Here is a 17,582-nt window from a genome sequence, read left to right on the forward strand (position 1 = left end):
TAAAGAGGGTCGAAAGGACAAGGAAGTATAGTGAAGGGCACGTACCCTTATTTCCTTTTCCCCTCTGCTTCTTTGCTCTCTTCAACAGTCGGTAAAGCTTTCAGAATTTTCTATATAAAAGCACTACCATGATAAATATCTGGGACACAGCATATAGCTATTTCTTTGGTCTGTTATTAAGTTCTGTCATCTTTTTGCAAGCTCAGATCTTCTACTTCAGTAAGTTACCTTCTTTAATTGTTACTGTTTGTGAAATCATCATATGTTTTCTTGATTACTGGATGTAGAGTTATTTATTTATCAAGAGAAATGATTACATTGTTGAATGAATCAAGTTATAGCAAGTTGTTGAGAAAATGATCAAAATGGTCCTTAATGTATGAGGGTTGGATTGTTTTGGTCCTTGATATATTCACTTGATTGAAATAGTCCTTGATGTTTCGAGAAAATGATCAAAATGGTCCTTAATTTATGAGGGTTGGATTGTTTTGGTCCTTGATATATTCACTTGTATGAGGGTTGGATTGTTTTGGTCCTAAATCTTAAATATAATGCCGTAACATTATTCAAATGTTTGACACAAAAAATCCATCAAACGTAAGTGAAAAAATTTTATTTTTTTTATTTTTACTTTTTTATTATTTTTATTTTTAGAATGTATTATTCTTTTTATATTATTTATTTTTCATTTTCTTTCTTTTCATTCCCAACTTTTACTTCTTGTGATTCCATGTAATTGCTCGTATTTTTTTATTTTATTCATTTAGCATAACCGTGTTATTATTCTAATATTTAAAACTATACCTCTTAATATTGAAAAGAATGAGTTATTAACAAACTTGACATATAACGGGTGACGTTATTAAAGTAAAATTTCATTGTGAATGGGTTATAAGTTTATATTTTTTCTTTCTTTTGAATTATTTACTTAAGTTACGTTGAAACTTACTTATGTAATGTTAGAATTTGACATATGAGTATTATGTTGAATTTTTTCTTTTGGATTTTGAATTTAGGTTATATTTTCAATTTTAAGTTATTTGCTTTCACATTGCATGTTATTTTTTTTTCACTTACATTTGATGGATTTTTTGTGTCAAACATTTGAATAATGTTACGGCATTATATTTAGGATTTAGGACCAAAACCATCCACATTTTGCATACATCAAGGACTATTTCAATCAAGTGAATATATCAAGGACCAAAACAATCCAACGTTCATACATTAAGGACCATTTTGATCATTTTCTCGAAACATCAAGGACTATTTCAATCAAGTGAATATATTAAGGACCAAAACAATCCAACCCTCATACATTAAGGACCATTTTGATCATTTTCTCCAAGTTGTTTGATGACCGGTAATAGATTGATCTTTAAGTCCCGTGTCAGTTTAAAGAATGTTACACTATCAGTAAAAAAAATATACCTATGATAATAGGTTATCTAGTTTATTTTCCAGATTGTCAAAGTGGGCTTATTGTACACAGTTGCTTGCTATTTTAGGTAATTTAACCTGGCTGTGTAATTTTTTTTTACTATCAATGCACAGAAGTTAATTTCTGAATTTAACTTATATACACTGATAATTAAAGAATGTTTATCCTAGCAGTGTACTTTTTACTTATTACAACATGTTATTTAGTGCACTTTCTATTATACACAAGTGCCTATTATTGCAGGCAGCCTTAGCTTGATTGTGTGTGAAAACTTTACATTATCGGTGAGAAGAAATTAAACTCATTTTGAAATTGGAAAATTTATTTTATTTGGTGTGATGAACTGATGATGGCATGAGTTGAGCTCAAATGGAAGAGTAAGGATTCATATAGCGGACCAACTTGTTTGGGACTAAAGCTTAGTTGTTGTTGATGATTGGAAGTAGAATAGTTATTCCATTGAAATTGATTAGATTCCTACTAGCAAAGTTTGTTCCTTTGGACATGTATCTTTTGTGATTGTTCTTCCTTGTGTCGCCTTGTTTTTCTTTGTTGTCCTCTTGTTCTTTGCTGGTTAATTGTCATAGTGAAACACAGAAATGCTTGTAGTGAATTTTGGCATTTGTGGTCATTAGAGAAATTTAACAAAACTTTTGGCTTCTGTGAAGTGTGAACTGATAAGTTAAGAGCCAGAGGGCACCTTTGCACGAGTAGTTCTAACTTCTAAGTAGCAGCATGAGTTATATGGTGAGTTTGGAACTTATGTTGCTTGAACTCTTCAAAAATGTCGACGGCGTGTCGGATCCTCCTAAAGTATTGCATTTTTGGAGGATCCGACACAGATGTGCAACATTTTTGGAGAGCTCAAGTAACATAGTCTGAAACAAATGTATCACTGTCTGGTCATGTTATAATAAATTTGTAGGTTTTGATAAAATCAAGAGTCCAAAACAATATGGCAAAATGGAATTTCATATATGCGTGTGTTATCTTGACTCTGTGAGTATGGATGAGAGTGGAGCTAATCTAGTTGTACATATTGATCTAAGTACTTCTAAAGAACACATAAGGTGGATTCATTTATATCTTTCCAATGAACAACTTGATGGGATGAATTTTCCATTCTGAAGAATAAACTCCTGATTTGAAATTTGTGAATCCTAGAATTAGAATAAGACTCATCATAGGAATAATTTCTTGCTTTCAATAAACTAAAGACAATAGACTAGTTTCTCTCTATGCACTTTAACTATATGATACTGATACACTATCTTGTTATGTTGAGTGTGCAATTGTTTCTAAAGGACCTGATAGCGCATTTGACAGGTCTCTAACAGGATTTTTTAAACAGCTAACCATTTGAGGCGATGTAGAAATCAGTTGTTAGTTGGGTACTGTATCCGTGAAATAGCTTGGATGCTAATGACATTGAAAATTCTGCGATGATGACTACTAATATACGCATAATCAGTAGTGTAATGCTGGAAATTAACTGTCAGCTTCATGGTTTGCCTTTTGTTAATCGGACATTTTCCATTAGGAGGAGTTCAGTTTACACTTTTTTTGCTTCTATATTAAACATGCTGCTTCTTATTTGCTTGAAAGATCTTTCATCTGTTCAAGGTTCTTAGCGCGAGTCAGCTTAATTGATCTGTTATGTGTGCCTCCAGGTATAATATGTCGAGTATAAGCGTTCCTTCGTCTTCCTTGCTCAAGGTTACACCATCAATAAGATCCTCCACCTTTACTAAACCTCGATGCTCATTAGGTTATGTAAAGAGTATTTCCAAAGCATTTGGCTTAAAGTCCTCATCCTCGTTCAAAGTCAGTGCAATGGCAGCATACAAGGTGAAGCTGATAGGCCCTGATGGTAATGAGAACGAATTTGAAGTGTCCGATGATCAATACATCCTCGATGCAGCTGAGGAAGCGGGAATGGAGCTGCCTTACTCGTGCAGGGCTGGCTCTTGCTCTACTTGTGCAGGACAGTTGGTTTTGGGTTCAGTAGACCAATCCGAAGGTGCATTCCTTGACGATGATCAAATGGAGAAAGGTTATTTGCTGACCTGTATTTCGTACCCGAGATCTGATTGTGTTATTTACACACACAAGGAAGAAGAAGTTCATTGAATATTGTTTAATGTGCTCAGTCTGTTTTTTAAGGCAACTGAAGAGTATTAGAGAGCTTTTTTCCAGAGAAGGAGAATAGGGAAATAAGAAAGCCATTAAGTAACAGGGTTATTCTGCATTCAGTCATGCAGATAGTGATGTTTGTGTCTGGTTTGTGGCATAACCCATGTTTGTAAGTTGATATCTGGTACTTCCACTTGTATTGCTTTCTTGATTGATCCTCCATTTTGATCACTGTTGAATTAAGATTCTTGAAAATGTGTTATTTAAATTCAAAATTTATCCTGTAGGCACTTAAACTTTATTGAATTAAATTCATAAACTAATTTTGGACAATATGCATAATATATTGTGCCTAATTATAAGTACTGTATTAATTATTTAAATCTAGTAAATACTGATTTAATAAAAAGTTTAATTTCATTGGGCTTGTCTATTCGATTGGGCTTCAAGTAATGAACCCATTTTGCGAATTGCCCTTCTTTTGGGTGGTCTTTAAATTTTGCCCCTCATATTTGAAATCTTTAAATTTTGCCCTTCGGCTAAGCCCCCTGCGTTTGAGGTTCGAATTCTCACACAGTCAAAATTTTTTAAAAAAATCGCAAGGCAGAGTTTAAATTTCGCTATGCCCCCATCGGCATACACTTGTGAAGGAATTACCAAAGTTATGCCGGACCCGGCATACTTATGCCTTATGGGCAGACTTGGAACTTCACAAGTTTATGCCGGCTCCGGCATAAAAGTTTGCCCATTAAAAGTATGCCCCCACCGACATAAACTTGTGAAGGAATTACCAAAGTTATGCCGGACCCGGCATACTTATGCCTTATGGGCAGACTTAGCATAAGTATGTCGGGTCCGACATAACTTTGGTAATTCCTTCACAAGTTTATGCCGGTGGGGGCATACTTTTAATGGGCAAACTTTTATAGTATGCCACGTAAGGCGGAATTTTTCCTTAAGGCATAACTAAAAGTTTGCCTTATAAGGCAAAATCTATACCTTAAGAAAAAGTTCTGCCTTTTGGGGCATACTTTTAGTTATGTCTTAATTAAAAGTCTGCCCCATAAGACATAGTTCCTTAAGGAAAAGTTTTGCCCCATAAGGCATAACTAAACTATGCATTGAGGAAAAGTTATGCCTCCTCCAGCATAACTTTAGTTTTTCCTTAAGGACTTTATGCCGGATCCGGCATATACTTCCCCCAGCCCTGCCTTGCGAAATTATTTTTTTATTATATGTCTGAGCGGGGGTTCGAACACAGAACCTCATGTATCCAAGCGAAGGGCAAAATTTAAAGACCACAAATATGAGGGGCAAAATTTAAAGACCACCCCCAAAAGAAGGGCAATTCGTGCAAAAAAATGTTTTATTAGCCTAAAGGTTCATTGGGGATACATTTTTTTGCACGGATTTCCCTTCAAAGGCGCTGGTCTTTAATTTTTGTCCCTCAAATTACTAGCCTTTAATTTTTACACTTCGCTTAAAAAAGTGGTCAAAAATATCTTAAGGTTCTAGGTTCGAACCCTTGCTTAGTAAAAAAAAAAAAAGAATTTTGCAGGGCAAGACTTTCGCAAAATCTCTGCCTTCAAGCCTAACATTTGCCTAAAATTAGGCCTATTTGAGCAAAAGTTAGGCCTTAAGGCAAACCTCTGCCTTAAGGCCTAACGTTGTGCAAATTAAGGCAAATTTCTACCTTAAGGTCTAACTTTTGCTACGAAACTTTGCCTTGCGATTTTTTTTTTGACTAAGCTAGGGTTCGAACCCAAAACCTCGGGGTATTAAGCGAAGGACAAAAAATAAAGACCAACAATTTGAGGGGAAAAAAATAATTAAAGACCAGCAATTTGAGGGACAAAAATTAAAGATCACCCCCGAATAAGGACAATCGTGCAAATTGCCCGGATGGATATCATCTTATCTCGAGACCCAAATCTGTGCTATGTGGCAAGTGACATTACCTGCCATTACGCCATATATTAGATGGCGTGACACGCCTAGTCAAATCAAAGGTCAAGAGATCATGTGCGGAAGTGACATATTTCAATTTAATTAATGTGATTTTGTCACAATTTCAATTTGATTTGTTGATGATTCAATTCAACCAATCAAATCAAAGGAAAATAGTTTGTCCTCGTCATAACTCTTCACTTCGACAACTGTAAATAGAGGTTCACATAAGTCATAACCCCGAAAAGGAACCCGAATTCATAACAAGAAGTAAGAGCGAGTTCGTGGATTAAAAGCCACTAATTTTGCTACAAGCTACAAATACTCAAGCACTCAAAAAATCAAAGTTTGAGTTCAAAATCAAACATCCAAGTTCGAGCTCAAGAACAAAGAACAAATCAAGATTCAAAGAGTGCAGTTTTAAGTCATCTTTTACGCTAGTTGAATTCAAGATCATCGATCAACAATTTAAATTCAAAATCAACATCAGAGGCCCTTTAAGTTATTTTGAAAAAGAATAATATGAGAAATTATAGAGACAATAATATTCATAATATTTAAAATAAAATACTACACTTTATTATAATATTTTCTAATCGTACTTATTTTCTTCACGCAAAATTTGTTGTTACACAAATGATTGGAACTTTTTTTTTTTGAGGGGGTGTGGGGGGTGAATATTCCAACTCAATATTTTCATTGGTGAAAAAAGAACAGAAGTTATAATGTGAAATGAACTTCTAGGCTGGAGATGTGGTCGTTGCTTCATTATGAGTTGAGACCATAGAAGAAATTTGGGCTCTATATGGCTTAACATTTTCTCTATAATAAAAAGCAAGGTGGAAGAAAAAGAAGAAAAAGTCAAGATTTTGAACTTGATTTTCTGATGATGATATTAAAAATTTTGTCCTTGCTTTTAAGGTGACATGGGATTGGTCAATGATATTTAAGGTTTGAGCTTCATAAATTTGTTATGACATGAGAAAAGGTCAGTTCTAACCCCTTTTGGCTGTCAAGAAACTGGAAAATTCTCTAATCAAAGGGTGGCTTAGTGAATGTGCATTCAAGTCGGTTCTAACCCCTTTTGGCTGTCAAGAAACTGGAAAATTCTCTAATCAAAGGGTGGCCTAGTCAATGTGCATTCAAATTGGAGTTGAAATTGGGATGTACTGGTTTTAATAATAGTTGTAGCTTGTTTCTCATAATGTTTCAATCTAAAGTTCACACCAAACACTCAAGAACAAATGTCGAATCACTATTTGGACTTCATGTAAAAATGGTGTGGGCTAGCCCTTTTCTTGCCTTAGTTAAAACAGGTAAAAACTTTACAAGTAAATTCCAGTACATTGTGCTGGAGTTAAAAAAAAATACAAAAAATACCAGGCGTAATATTAGAGTTCATGAAAAATGTTGGAGTAAATACTGGAGTTCATTAAATAATAATTTTCTAATGGGAGACATCTAAATCTTTGCAATTCTTTTGGGTCGTTAGTGAATGAGGTAATGAGGTTTGGATCTTAAAAATAAATGAAGTTCAGAAGATCTATTTTAAACCATGATGAAGTTACTCTAGTTAATAAATAATAAATGTGGATTTACTTTTTAATATCTAAGAATGATTAATGAGTGGAAGCACTTCTTTTATTCTTGTAGGATGATTTGTATTTTCTAGAAGCTTTGAGCACTTCCAACCTTAAATTACGTATTCTTTAGCCCAAAATCCTATCTCACCAGCCATTGATTATTTCCACGTTTAGTTTTAGGAACAAAATTTAATTACAGTCAAACCTAAAGTCATCATCGTGTCTCATATTCAACATTGGCTATTTTTGCACGAACAATCTATACACATATAATGTTGTTTTAATATTAAGAGGACAGAAAGTGGAAAAGTCAGGTATTAAATAATCTGTATAAACAAGTGGATTATCCTCTCTGAATATAATACTAAATCTAAAATTGAAAATAACTTGAATTTGATTATATAATTCACAAAATTTAAAGAATGAAAGGGAAAACATCCAAAATAGCCCCCCTAACATTGTCTTTTGTATACCTATCGGCTCATAGAAGGTCTCACTGTTATTTTTCATCTAGAATATACCCGTTCAACTGACGATGTTCCGCTATCGAAAAATGATTTGATATGACAGACACGATCAACTATCTAGGGATATATTGGCAACTTTTCATGAACCACCTATTCTTATATAATAAGTGCGGTTTTTAATATTAAAAAGGCAGAAAGTAGAAAAGTCATGTACAAAAATAATTTGCATAAACAAGTGGATTATCCTCTTTCTCAAAATAATGAGTACTAATTCAACATGCTCAACAACTGAAAATTAAATATGTATTTCACAAAATTGAAAGAATGAGAAAATATCAAAATGGTGGACCCTATAACTATTTATATAGTACTTGCAGTGGGCCCCACAGGCCTCAAATCGCGGCCTAACGAGACAGCAAAAGTGGCCCTATCAACGTTACGTGTATGAAGTAATTGCACGGTTTGGTCTTCAAATGGAATGGTCTTTAAATTTTGCCCTTCAAATGGAAATTGGTTTTTAATTTTGTCCTTGCGGGCATAAATTCTTTAAGAATACTAACGTAACTTATGAATATTATGATGCGTAATTTATGTGTTTCTAGGCAGAAGATTGATTTGGAAGGAAAAAATTAAACATCAGCCCATTTGAAGGACCAAAATTAAAGACCAGCACAAAAGAGGGATAAAAGTGCAAATGACCCAATCAACATCGTTGCTGCTCTATGACTTTGACCGGTCACTAGTCTCCAACCGCTTCACACCAACTGAACCGGCCGGTTCAACATTTACATTGGCCGCAGTTTTTACTCTAGGCCGGATCTTTAAAATAGCTCTTAACTTTTTCCAAAACCCGGTTCTTACACCTCTGTCTTTCCTTGACTTTGATCTAACCCTCCCAATGCAAGAAACCCTAGGTGAACCCGGTTCACTCACATTTGTTGCTCCCTTTCTACCCGGTTCAGACCGGCTTCTGAATAAACGTCTCGGTACCTTGTTATGCCGGGGATTTGCATCACTCGAGCTAGTTTTATGAGACTTGGGAAGAGCAAAAAGAGAAGAAGATTTGGGATTTTTATGATGATTCAACGTTGAGGCGAAAGAACGATGACAAAATGATCTCGAATTGTCATTTGACTTGCCAAAAAAACCGAGTTTCATTGAGGTCTTACGTTGCATGGTTGCATTTTCATCGAACCAATCTTGTTCGGAGTCTTTTGGGATCCAAAAAGATTCTGGTGGCAAATCGAGGAAGGTCTCTGGAGATTTCTTGATGACATGTTCTTCATCGTTGTCTAGGGTTTGATCAGTATTAGCAACAGTATCTGCACGGACATGATTTTCATCTAGAGGAGATTGTAGAGACATAGTTTTTCAAATTTCAATATGAGTTTGATGAATATAGTGAGAGAAGAGGAAAAGAAAAATGGGAATATGTTAAAGATAAGAAGAGGGCATGTGTGTGTTTTCCCACATGATATATAGTGACAATAATTGAACATGTTGTTTTGTGAAAGACAGACGAATCACGTTGCAAGATCAAACTGCATTTTGGCAGCACCTGGAATTAAATTATTTAATTTCTCCGAAATTTGATTAATCCCATGAATAAAATATTTCGTGGAAAGTGACATATTTGTTGGCATGTATAAAATTACGTAAATCGGAGGGCGGCTGCTAATTTTTCAAAATTTATTTAATTAACGATAGCTGGTTAGCATCAGAAATTAAGAATGAAACAAATATCCCGTTTTGGTTTTGGTTCTTGTTACGCAGCAATCCAATTCTGAACTTTCCTATTAGTGTGAAGTCAGAAATTTCGTTCAGAAATTTTAATAAAGTATATATTTATATAAAGCAACACTGAACATGTACAATATAATTTCCGGCAAAAGTGTTCAATATACTTGACAACCTTTCAACAAAAGGGGTTCAATATACTTGACAACCTTTCAACCTACGTAGCCCCTATCCTGAAGATAAGTATAAGGACATTTATAACTAAATTTAAACAAATCAAACATTATGTATGAACTGCATATAAATGTTGGAACAACTACTTTTCCCATATTCAGCAAAGCAGTAAGCCAGTAACTTTCCTTTTCCCGAAATGTGAACATAAAACGTTCCAAGATTCAAAGGTCTGGCGGAAAATAGCAAGATAAGATGCATGCTTAGTACAACATATTAAATATTTCACACTCGATATTCTCATGAAAAATGAGACCACATGTATTATATATAGCTTAAGTCGAAAATGGAGGGAAAAATACGTGCTCAATTATCATAATTAAGTGATAAAAGTTTATATGAAAATATGTACTCTCTTCCTTACAATTTATGTGAACCTATTAATTAAATGTGAAGCTAATGAATGATTATTAGATGCTATTTTATTCCGAGCTTTAAGTTATCTTGTTGAGCTTTCATGCTACTTCATGCTTTTGAAATACCGTATATTGAATGTGATTTCATGCACCTGTGAGACAAGCTTGCATGGTAATTTGCTTCATGATTTAAAATAAATGTTGAAATTGCCAAATTGATTAGCTAAGTCTTGAACTTTGCTCAAGTGTTTTTTTTTTCCGTTAGATGCTTAAGTGTTTATGATTCTTATATACTCATCCCTCCGTCTAAAAAAAGATTGCCCTAGTTTGACTTGACACGGAGTTAAAGAAATAAATGAAGACTTTTGAAATGTGTGTTCAAAACAAACCTTAGATATTTGTGTGACTGTAAATCATCTCATAAAGTTAAATTATTTTTAAATATAGAAATGTGTCAATCTTTTTGGGATAAACTAATTAGGAAAGTAGGACAATCTTTTTTGGACAGAAGAAGTAGTACTTATGGATCATTAATTGTATGACGCACTGTGCATACTTTTAAATGTTACTATCTGTAAAAGAGTGTAGATTATAAAATTCTGGGCATGCTCTCAATGACTTTATTGTAATCCTTTTCTCTTGATTTTCATTTAAAGAAATGAAAATGAGCTACTTGATTTTTTGTCGAAGAGAATTGAATTCGGCTAAATTTTACGGCTTTATGGTGAGTCTAATTTTTTTTTTTTAATCAAAGAGATGAAATGATCCTTGAAGCTATTTGAGATAAGAGATAATTAAATGCGGGTAAAATGGCCCGACTTTGAAATAGAACAAATTTATAAAATGTTTGTGTTAATTTGGCCTAACTGGTCGGGAGGACGGTCAGTATATGCCGTGAGTTCCTACTCTGGTGTAAGCCCGTCAACCGGTTCAAACCGGACCGGTAACCAGTTAGAAAACCGGCCGGTTTCCGGTCTAAAAATCAGAACCGGCTACCGGTTTCGGTTTATCGGTTTTAAACTGGAAACCGGACCGGTCCGGTTTGAAACTGTTCAAAACCTCTTTTTTTTATATATGTTATATAAGTTTATAAATAAAGTTTATATATTTACTGACTAACAACATATCGTATATATATATTAAGTTATACTACATATACCTAAAATAAACTAAGAATATATTTATATATATCAATATACTTAGGTTATATAACTTTATATATATATATATTATATGTATGTATTATAATTTAAGTTATTTATAGCTTAAGTTTTTTCTAAGTTTATAAATTCCTATTTTATAAATAAAGTATATTTATATTATAAGTATATTCTTAGTATATTTTAGTTATTTTTCAAGTATATAACTTTCTAGTTTTTAATTTAAGTAGATGTATATTATAAGTATATTCTTAGTATATTTTAGGTATATTCCTAACTTAATATAAGTAAAAATTTGAACACAAGTAAATAGAAGAAAGCTCAATGAGCCATATATTTTATTCATTCATGGATAACATTTATTCGCAAGTTGTAGTTTTTTTTAACTTGCAAATAATACGTGAGTTGCAAAGAAATAGTAGAATAATAAAATCACCAATTGTCAATCATTTGGTTAATTTTCGCCATATCATATTCGGTCATGGAGATATCTTCAAAGTCTTCCATTTGGTCCGCTCCACTTGCTATCAAATCTTCAATTTCTTCCTCTTCGCCATCCACCGCTTCTGAGTTTTGGTTGCGTCGCTCCGATCTAATCCAATCGCGAATGCACACTGGTACTTGCAAGATAAACCCAGATAATGAGTGTCTATGATCTCTAATTTGTTATCTTCCATGGCTAAATGCACTCTCCGAAGCCACGGTTGATATTTGAACCGTAAGGATATCTCGAGCCATTCTTGAAAGTATCGAATGACTCGCCTTGTATTCCTTCCACCATGCTAAGATGTCCAAATCATCTAGTTGGTCGATATCCACATTTTGCTGCATCAAATAAAGGTGATATTCATCAAAGTTTGCATTAGAAGAAGGAGTTGGATGTGAATGTAAAACTTTTAAATGCGACAAACCTGACAAGCCCTTTTTGCTACTTTGAGAAGTAGTAGGGCGTGGAGCAACGAGTGTAGCATTTTCTTCCAAATTAGAATAATGACTAAAAACTTTTCTAAACTCGGCATCAATAGCGAGCTCGGCTTCAGCTAAAGATGATTCAACTCCCTCTTCAATTTCTAAAAATGTATAAATTTGATTAACCAATGCTCTAGTATAAGACGTTTTTAAACAAGGATTTAAAAGAGAACCTAATATAAATAAAGTTGGGATGCGAAAAAAATACTTCTTAAATTTTATTGTCATATTAAAAATAGCAACTTGATAACCAGATTTATATTTATACTCTTGTAAAACTCTAGCTATTTCCGCTAAGTAGGCTAAAATTCTGGTTACCGTGGGATAGAATTGTTTAGAAAAAGCAAGAGTTGCATTATAAAAAATTTGTAAGAGTCCAACACATTCCTTAACATCTTCCCAATCCGTAATATTTAACCAATCATCATTATTAATATTATAATGGTTGTGAACTTGTTATATGGGAACTCTATACTTATATGCTTGTTGTAGCATAATGTAAATGTAGTTCCACCTAGTCTCAACTTCTACTTGAATTTTCCTAGGTCTAAGGCCATTTTCCACACAAGAATTCTTAAAATCTCTCAGTTTTGCCATGTTAGCATTACAAAAAAGAAATGCAACCGAATTTCTAACTTTTTGAATAGAATCTTCAAAACATTCAAGACCATCTTTAACAATTAAGTTTAAAATGTGACAACTACATCTCACATGGAAAATATTTTTTAGTGGAGAGTTTAATTCCCTTTTCAAAAGACCAACCGCCTTTGTATTATTAGAAGCATTATCTAAAGCAATACAAAGTGTTTTTCTGTCAATGTTAAAAAATCTCATAATAGTAGACATTGAATCCGCTAATAAAATTCATCGTGACGACCTTTCCCTTCATCATAAAAAAAGCTATAATTCCTTTGTGCATAACCCAGTTATCATCAACCCAATGACATGTAATAGCAAAAAAATCTAACTTGTTAAGACTAAGACCCAAATCAGCGGTAAGAGAAATATTACAATTTAAAGACGCAAATAAAATCTATATTTTTTATACAAATATATAACATCCCCTCTACAAGTACTTCTAAGAATACCTTCAAATAACGGATTATAACAACGTTAAATATAAGTAACAAACCCCAAACCCGAAGGAAAGGAAAATGGTAAACAATCATAAGCTACCATTTTAGCTATTTCTACTCGCTCTTTTTTCTTGTCATACTTAAAATTTTTACCGGTTCGTGGGTCTATCGTCATTTGAATACCCCCCACATTTGAACCCGTTTGCTCTCCCCAAACATCCATATGTTAAACTGTCATATGATTATTTAGTGTATTCATTCCACCATCCTTATTAGTTTATTGCCTAAAAGCAATTACTTGTCCCCATATAGTACATTTAGTTGTTTGGTTTTCCTTATTCTTAGTCATAAATTACCAAATTTTAGCGGTTGGCTTACGAGTTCTAGGCGGTTTGTCTTGTGTATGTGATTGTGCAGGACCTGTATCTCCTATGGAATTTTCGGGGGCTTGTGTTTCATCATCATCATCAATTTCATTAAAAGTGTCGGTCTAATGTTGTTGCATTGCCTCATGATCTAAAAGTGGATTATTTCCACCAACATTAATACCTAAATTAGGTGTTTCGTTCACAAATGGTTCCTCATCAAGCCCACCCTAACAATACCACTACTACCGGCATCACGTCTAAATCTCTTCGCCATTATTAAATAGAATTAATTTAAATCACACTCAAATAAATCACAACAAAATAAATTGCAACAAATTAAATTGCTAGAGTTAAATTGCGTAAATTAAATAGCAAAAAATAAAGATAGAGTTGGAACGAAGGTACCAAATTACCGGACTAATTTTCAACAAAGTGAAAGCGGCTAGAATTGTAAATTCACCAAAGCTATTTCGGATTGTTGCAAAATCACCAATTCCACCAACAATATTATAATTGCAAAATTAATAATTGAAACTAAAATAAGACTTTATAATATTTAATTGAGAGAAATTTTGAAGTGGCTAATTGTTGCAAAGTAGCTATAATTGAGAGATTGAGAGAAAGAGAAGAGTGAATCGGTGTGGATTAAAATGGAAATGGAGAGGGGTTTATATAGGGATGGGGGATGGGTTAAAATGTTAAAAAAAAGTTTGGGGGGGTTAGGGGGGGGGGGCAAAAAGGGAATTTGGAACCTTTTGGCAACGACCATTTTTGCAAATGGACCGTTGGCCAACGGTCCAGCCCAATGTCCCAACGGCTACATTTAAAAAAAAAAAAACTGTCCGGTTTAACCGGTTCTGGTCCCAAAAAAATCAAAATCGGATCGATATATATTAAACGGTTGACCGGAATCGGTTCCACCGGTTCCGGTCCGATTACCGATTTGAACCGGTTAACCAAAATCGGTTGATAGGCTTTAGTCTGGTGTATTTGCCTAACTGGTCAGGAGGATAGCTAGTCTTGTTACTTGTGACTGTCAGTTCCTACTTCAGTCAATCATAGCCTAGCTAGTTAATTAGGAGAAAATGGCAGCCATCATGGATGGTATTCCGATGCATATATCACCTATTATTGTAAGACTTGTGAGATTACGAATATGGATTATTTTCCGAGGAACCGGTTCCAGTCCGATTCTGATTTTATTGGTCCGATTACCGATTTGAATCGGTTAACCAAAACCGGTTGACAGGCTTTAGTCTGGTGTATTGCCTAACTGGTCAGGAGGATAGCTAGTCTTGTTACTTGTGAGTTCCTACTTCAGTCAATCATAGCCTAGCTAGTTAATTAGGAGAAAATGTCAGCCATCATGGATGGTATTCCTATGCATATATCACCTATTATTGTAAGACTTGTGAGATTACGAATATGGATTATTTTCCGATGCATCACATCACTTACTGTCGTGAAACTCTTGAAATACAAACATTGATTACGAATTAAACACTTGTCATTTAAATCAGCAAAAAGGAAAACCAAGAAGAACAAAAAATTGAATCATTTTAAGTCGTGCCCCACATTAGCTGATCGAAAAAAGATGCAACTCCAACACAAAGGGACCAAGATTAGATAAAGGAGAATGATGTGCTAATTAACTTTTGTTCAACAGTTTATGGAAATTAATAACTTTAGATTACTTAGGTTTGGCTAGAATGAAACAAAGAAACCTAAGTAAAAAAAAGGAAAAGAGGAGTCATGGTAAGATTTGTCCCACATGGCCTACATATAATTATAAGTATTTGCTTTAATAGATAATTTATTAGCTAAATTTCTATTGAATGATTAATAATTCCCAGACGTCTCCACTTCTTCGCAATGATTAAGCCTGTTAAGGTTGGACCGGTTCAAACCGATAATCGGGCCGGTTAAACTAGAACCAGTTTACCGATGTTTTAATATCGGTCCGGTTTTTAATTTTTGGGACCGATTAACCGGTCAATTTTTTAAAAAAAATATAGCCGTTGCCTGCGTTGACTGGACGGTTGGGCAACGATTCCAAACGCCCCTTTTGGCCCCCAACCCCCTTAAACTTTTTTTTTTACACTTTAAACCATCCCCACCCCTATATAAGCCCCTCTCCATTTCTAATTTTAATCCACACCAATTCACTCTTCTCTTTCTCTCAATTTCTCTCAATTATAGCTACTTTGCAACAATTACCCACTTTAAATTTCTCTCAATTAAATATTATAAATTTTTATTCTAGTTTCAATTATTAATTTTGCAATTACAAAAAAAATTATTGGTCGAGTTGGTGATTTTGCAACAATCCGAAGTAGCTCCAAATCTTGGTGGATTTGCAATTCTAGCCGCCTTCACTTTGGTGGAAATTAGTCTGGCAATTTGGTACCTTCGTTCCAACTCTATCTTTATTTTTCGCTATTTAATTTACGCAATTTAATTTGTTGCAATTTATTTTCTTGTGATTTATTTGAGTGTGATTTGAAGTAATTCTATTTAATAATGTCGAAGAGATTTAGACGTGGTGCCGGTAGTAGTGGTATTGTTAGGGTGGGTTTAATGAGGAAACATTTGTGAACGAAACACCTAGTTTATGTATTGATATTAGTGGAAATAATCCACTTTTAGATCATGAGGCAATCCAACAACACTATACCGACACTTTTAATGAAATTGATGATGATGATGATGATGAAACACAAGGCCCCGAAAATCCAATGGGAGATACAGGTCCTGCACAATCACATACAAACCGCCAAGAACTCGTAGGCCAACCTCTAGAATTTAGAAATTTATGACTAAGGATAACGAAAGACAAACAACTACATGTAATTTATGTAAACAAGAATTTGTTTTTAGGCAACTAACTAGTAAGGATGGTGGAACGACTTCACTGACGAATCATATGAAAGGTAAACAAAGGGATGTTTAGGGAGAGAAAACGGGTTCAAATGTGGGGGGGTCAAACAATAGACCCACGAACCGGTAGAAATTTTAGCTATGACAAGAAAAAAGATCGTATAGAAATAGCTAAAATTGTTGCTTTTGATGCTCTACCATTTTCCTTTCCTTCGGGTTTACGGTTTGTTACTTATATTCAATGTTGTTATAATTCGTTATTTGAGGTTATTCCTAGAAGTACTTGTAGAGCGGATATTATAGATTTATATAAAAAATATAGATTTTATTTGCGCCATATATTTAATTCTTTAAATTGTAGTGTTTCTCTTACCGCCGATTTGGTTAGATTTTTTTGCTAATACATGTCATTGGATTGATGATAATTGGGTGATGCAAAAAAGAATTATAGTTTTTTTATATGATGAAGGGAAAGGCCGTCATGATTAAAATTTTTTAACGGATTCAATGTCAACTATTATGAATTTTTTTAACATTTATAGAAAAACACTTTGTATTGCTTTAGATAATGCTTCTAATAATACAAAGGCGGTTGGTCTTTTAAAAAGGGAATTAAACCCTCCGTTAAAAAATATTTTTCATGTGAGATGTAGTTGTCACATTTTAAACTTGATTGTTAGAGATGGTCTTGACTATTTTGAAGATTCTATTCAAAAAGTTAGAAATGCGGTTGCTTTTCTCTTTTGAAATGCTAATAAGCAAAAAATGAGAGATTTTAAGAATTCTTGTGTGCAAAATGGCCTTAGACCTAGGAAAATTCAAGTAGAAGTTGAGACTAGGTGGAACTACATTTACATTATGTTACAACAAGCATATGATTATAGGATTCCCATACAACAAGTTCACAACCATTTTAATATGGATAGTGATGATTAGTTAAATATTACCGATTGGGTAGGTGTTATGGAATGTATTGAACTTTTACAAAAAAATTATAATGCAACTCTTGCTTTTTCTATACAATTTTATCCCAAGGTAACCGAAATTTTAGCCTACTTAGCGGAAATAGCTAGAGTTTTATATGAATATAAGATAAATTCGGTTATCAAGCAGCTATTTTTAAAATAACAATAAAATTTAGAAAGTATTTTTTTCCCATACCAACTTTATTTATATTGGGTTCTCTTTTAAATCCTTGTTTTAAAATGTCTTATGCTAGAGCATTAGTTGGTCAAAT

At 33.7% G+C, this 17,582-nt stretch overlaps 1 protein-coding gene across 1 annotated transcript; it reads left to right on the forward strand.

The window, feature by feature from the left end:
- Positions 1-3,864, forward strand: LOC132614700 (ferredoxin, root R-B2-like). Its single transcript, XM_060329230.1, has 2 exons — positions 1-219; positions 3,112-3,864. The coding sequence occupies exon 2, from the start codon at positions 3,119-3,121 to the stop codon at positions 3,569-3,571; it is 453 nt and encodes a 150-aa protein (XP_060185213.1). The 5' UTR covers positions 1-219; positions 3,112-3,118; the 3' UTR covers positions 3,572-3,864.
- Positions 3,865-17,582: the final 13,718 nt, after the last annotated feature.

This window comes from Lycium barbarum, chromosome 10 (genome assembly GCF_019175385.1).
Source record: "Lycium barbarum isolate Lr01 chromosome 10, ASM1917538v2, whole genome shotgun sequence".
In the NCBI taxonomy this organism is placed as follows: domain Eukaryota; kingdom Viridiplantae; phylum Streptophyta; class Magnoliopsida; order Solanales; family Solanaceae; genus Lycium; species Lycium barbarum.

Excerpts from the sequence above, each read along its gene's own strand:
- LOC132614700 (XM_060329230.1), top strand. The coding sequence starts at position 3,119 with ATGTCGAGTATAAGCGTTCCTTCGTCTTCCTTGCTCAAGGTTACACCA.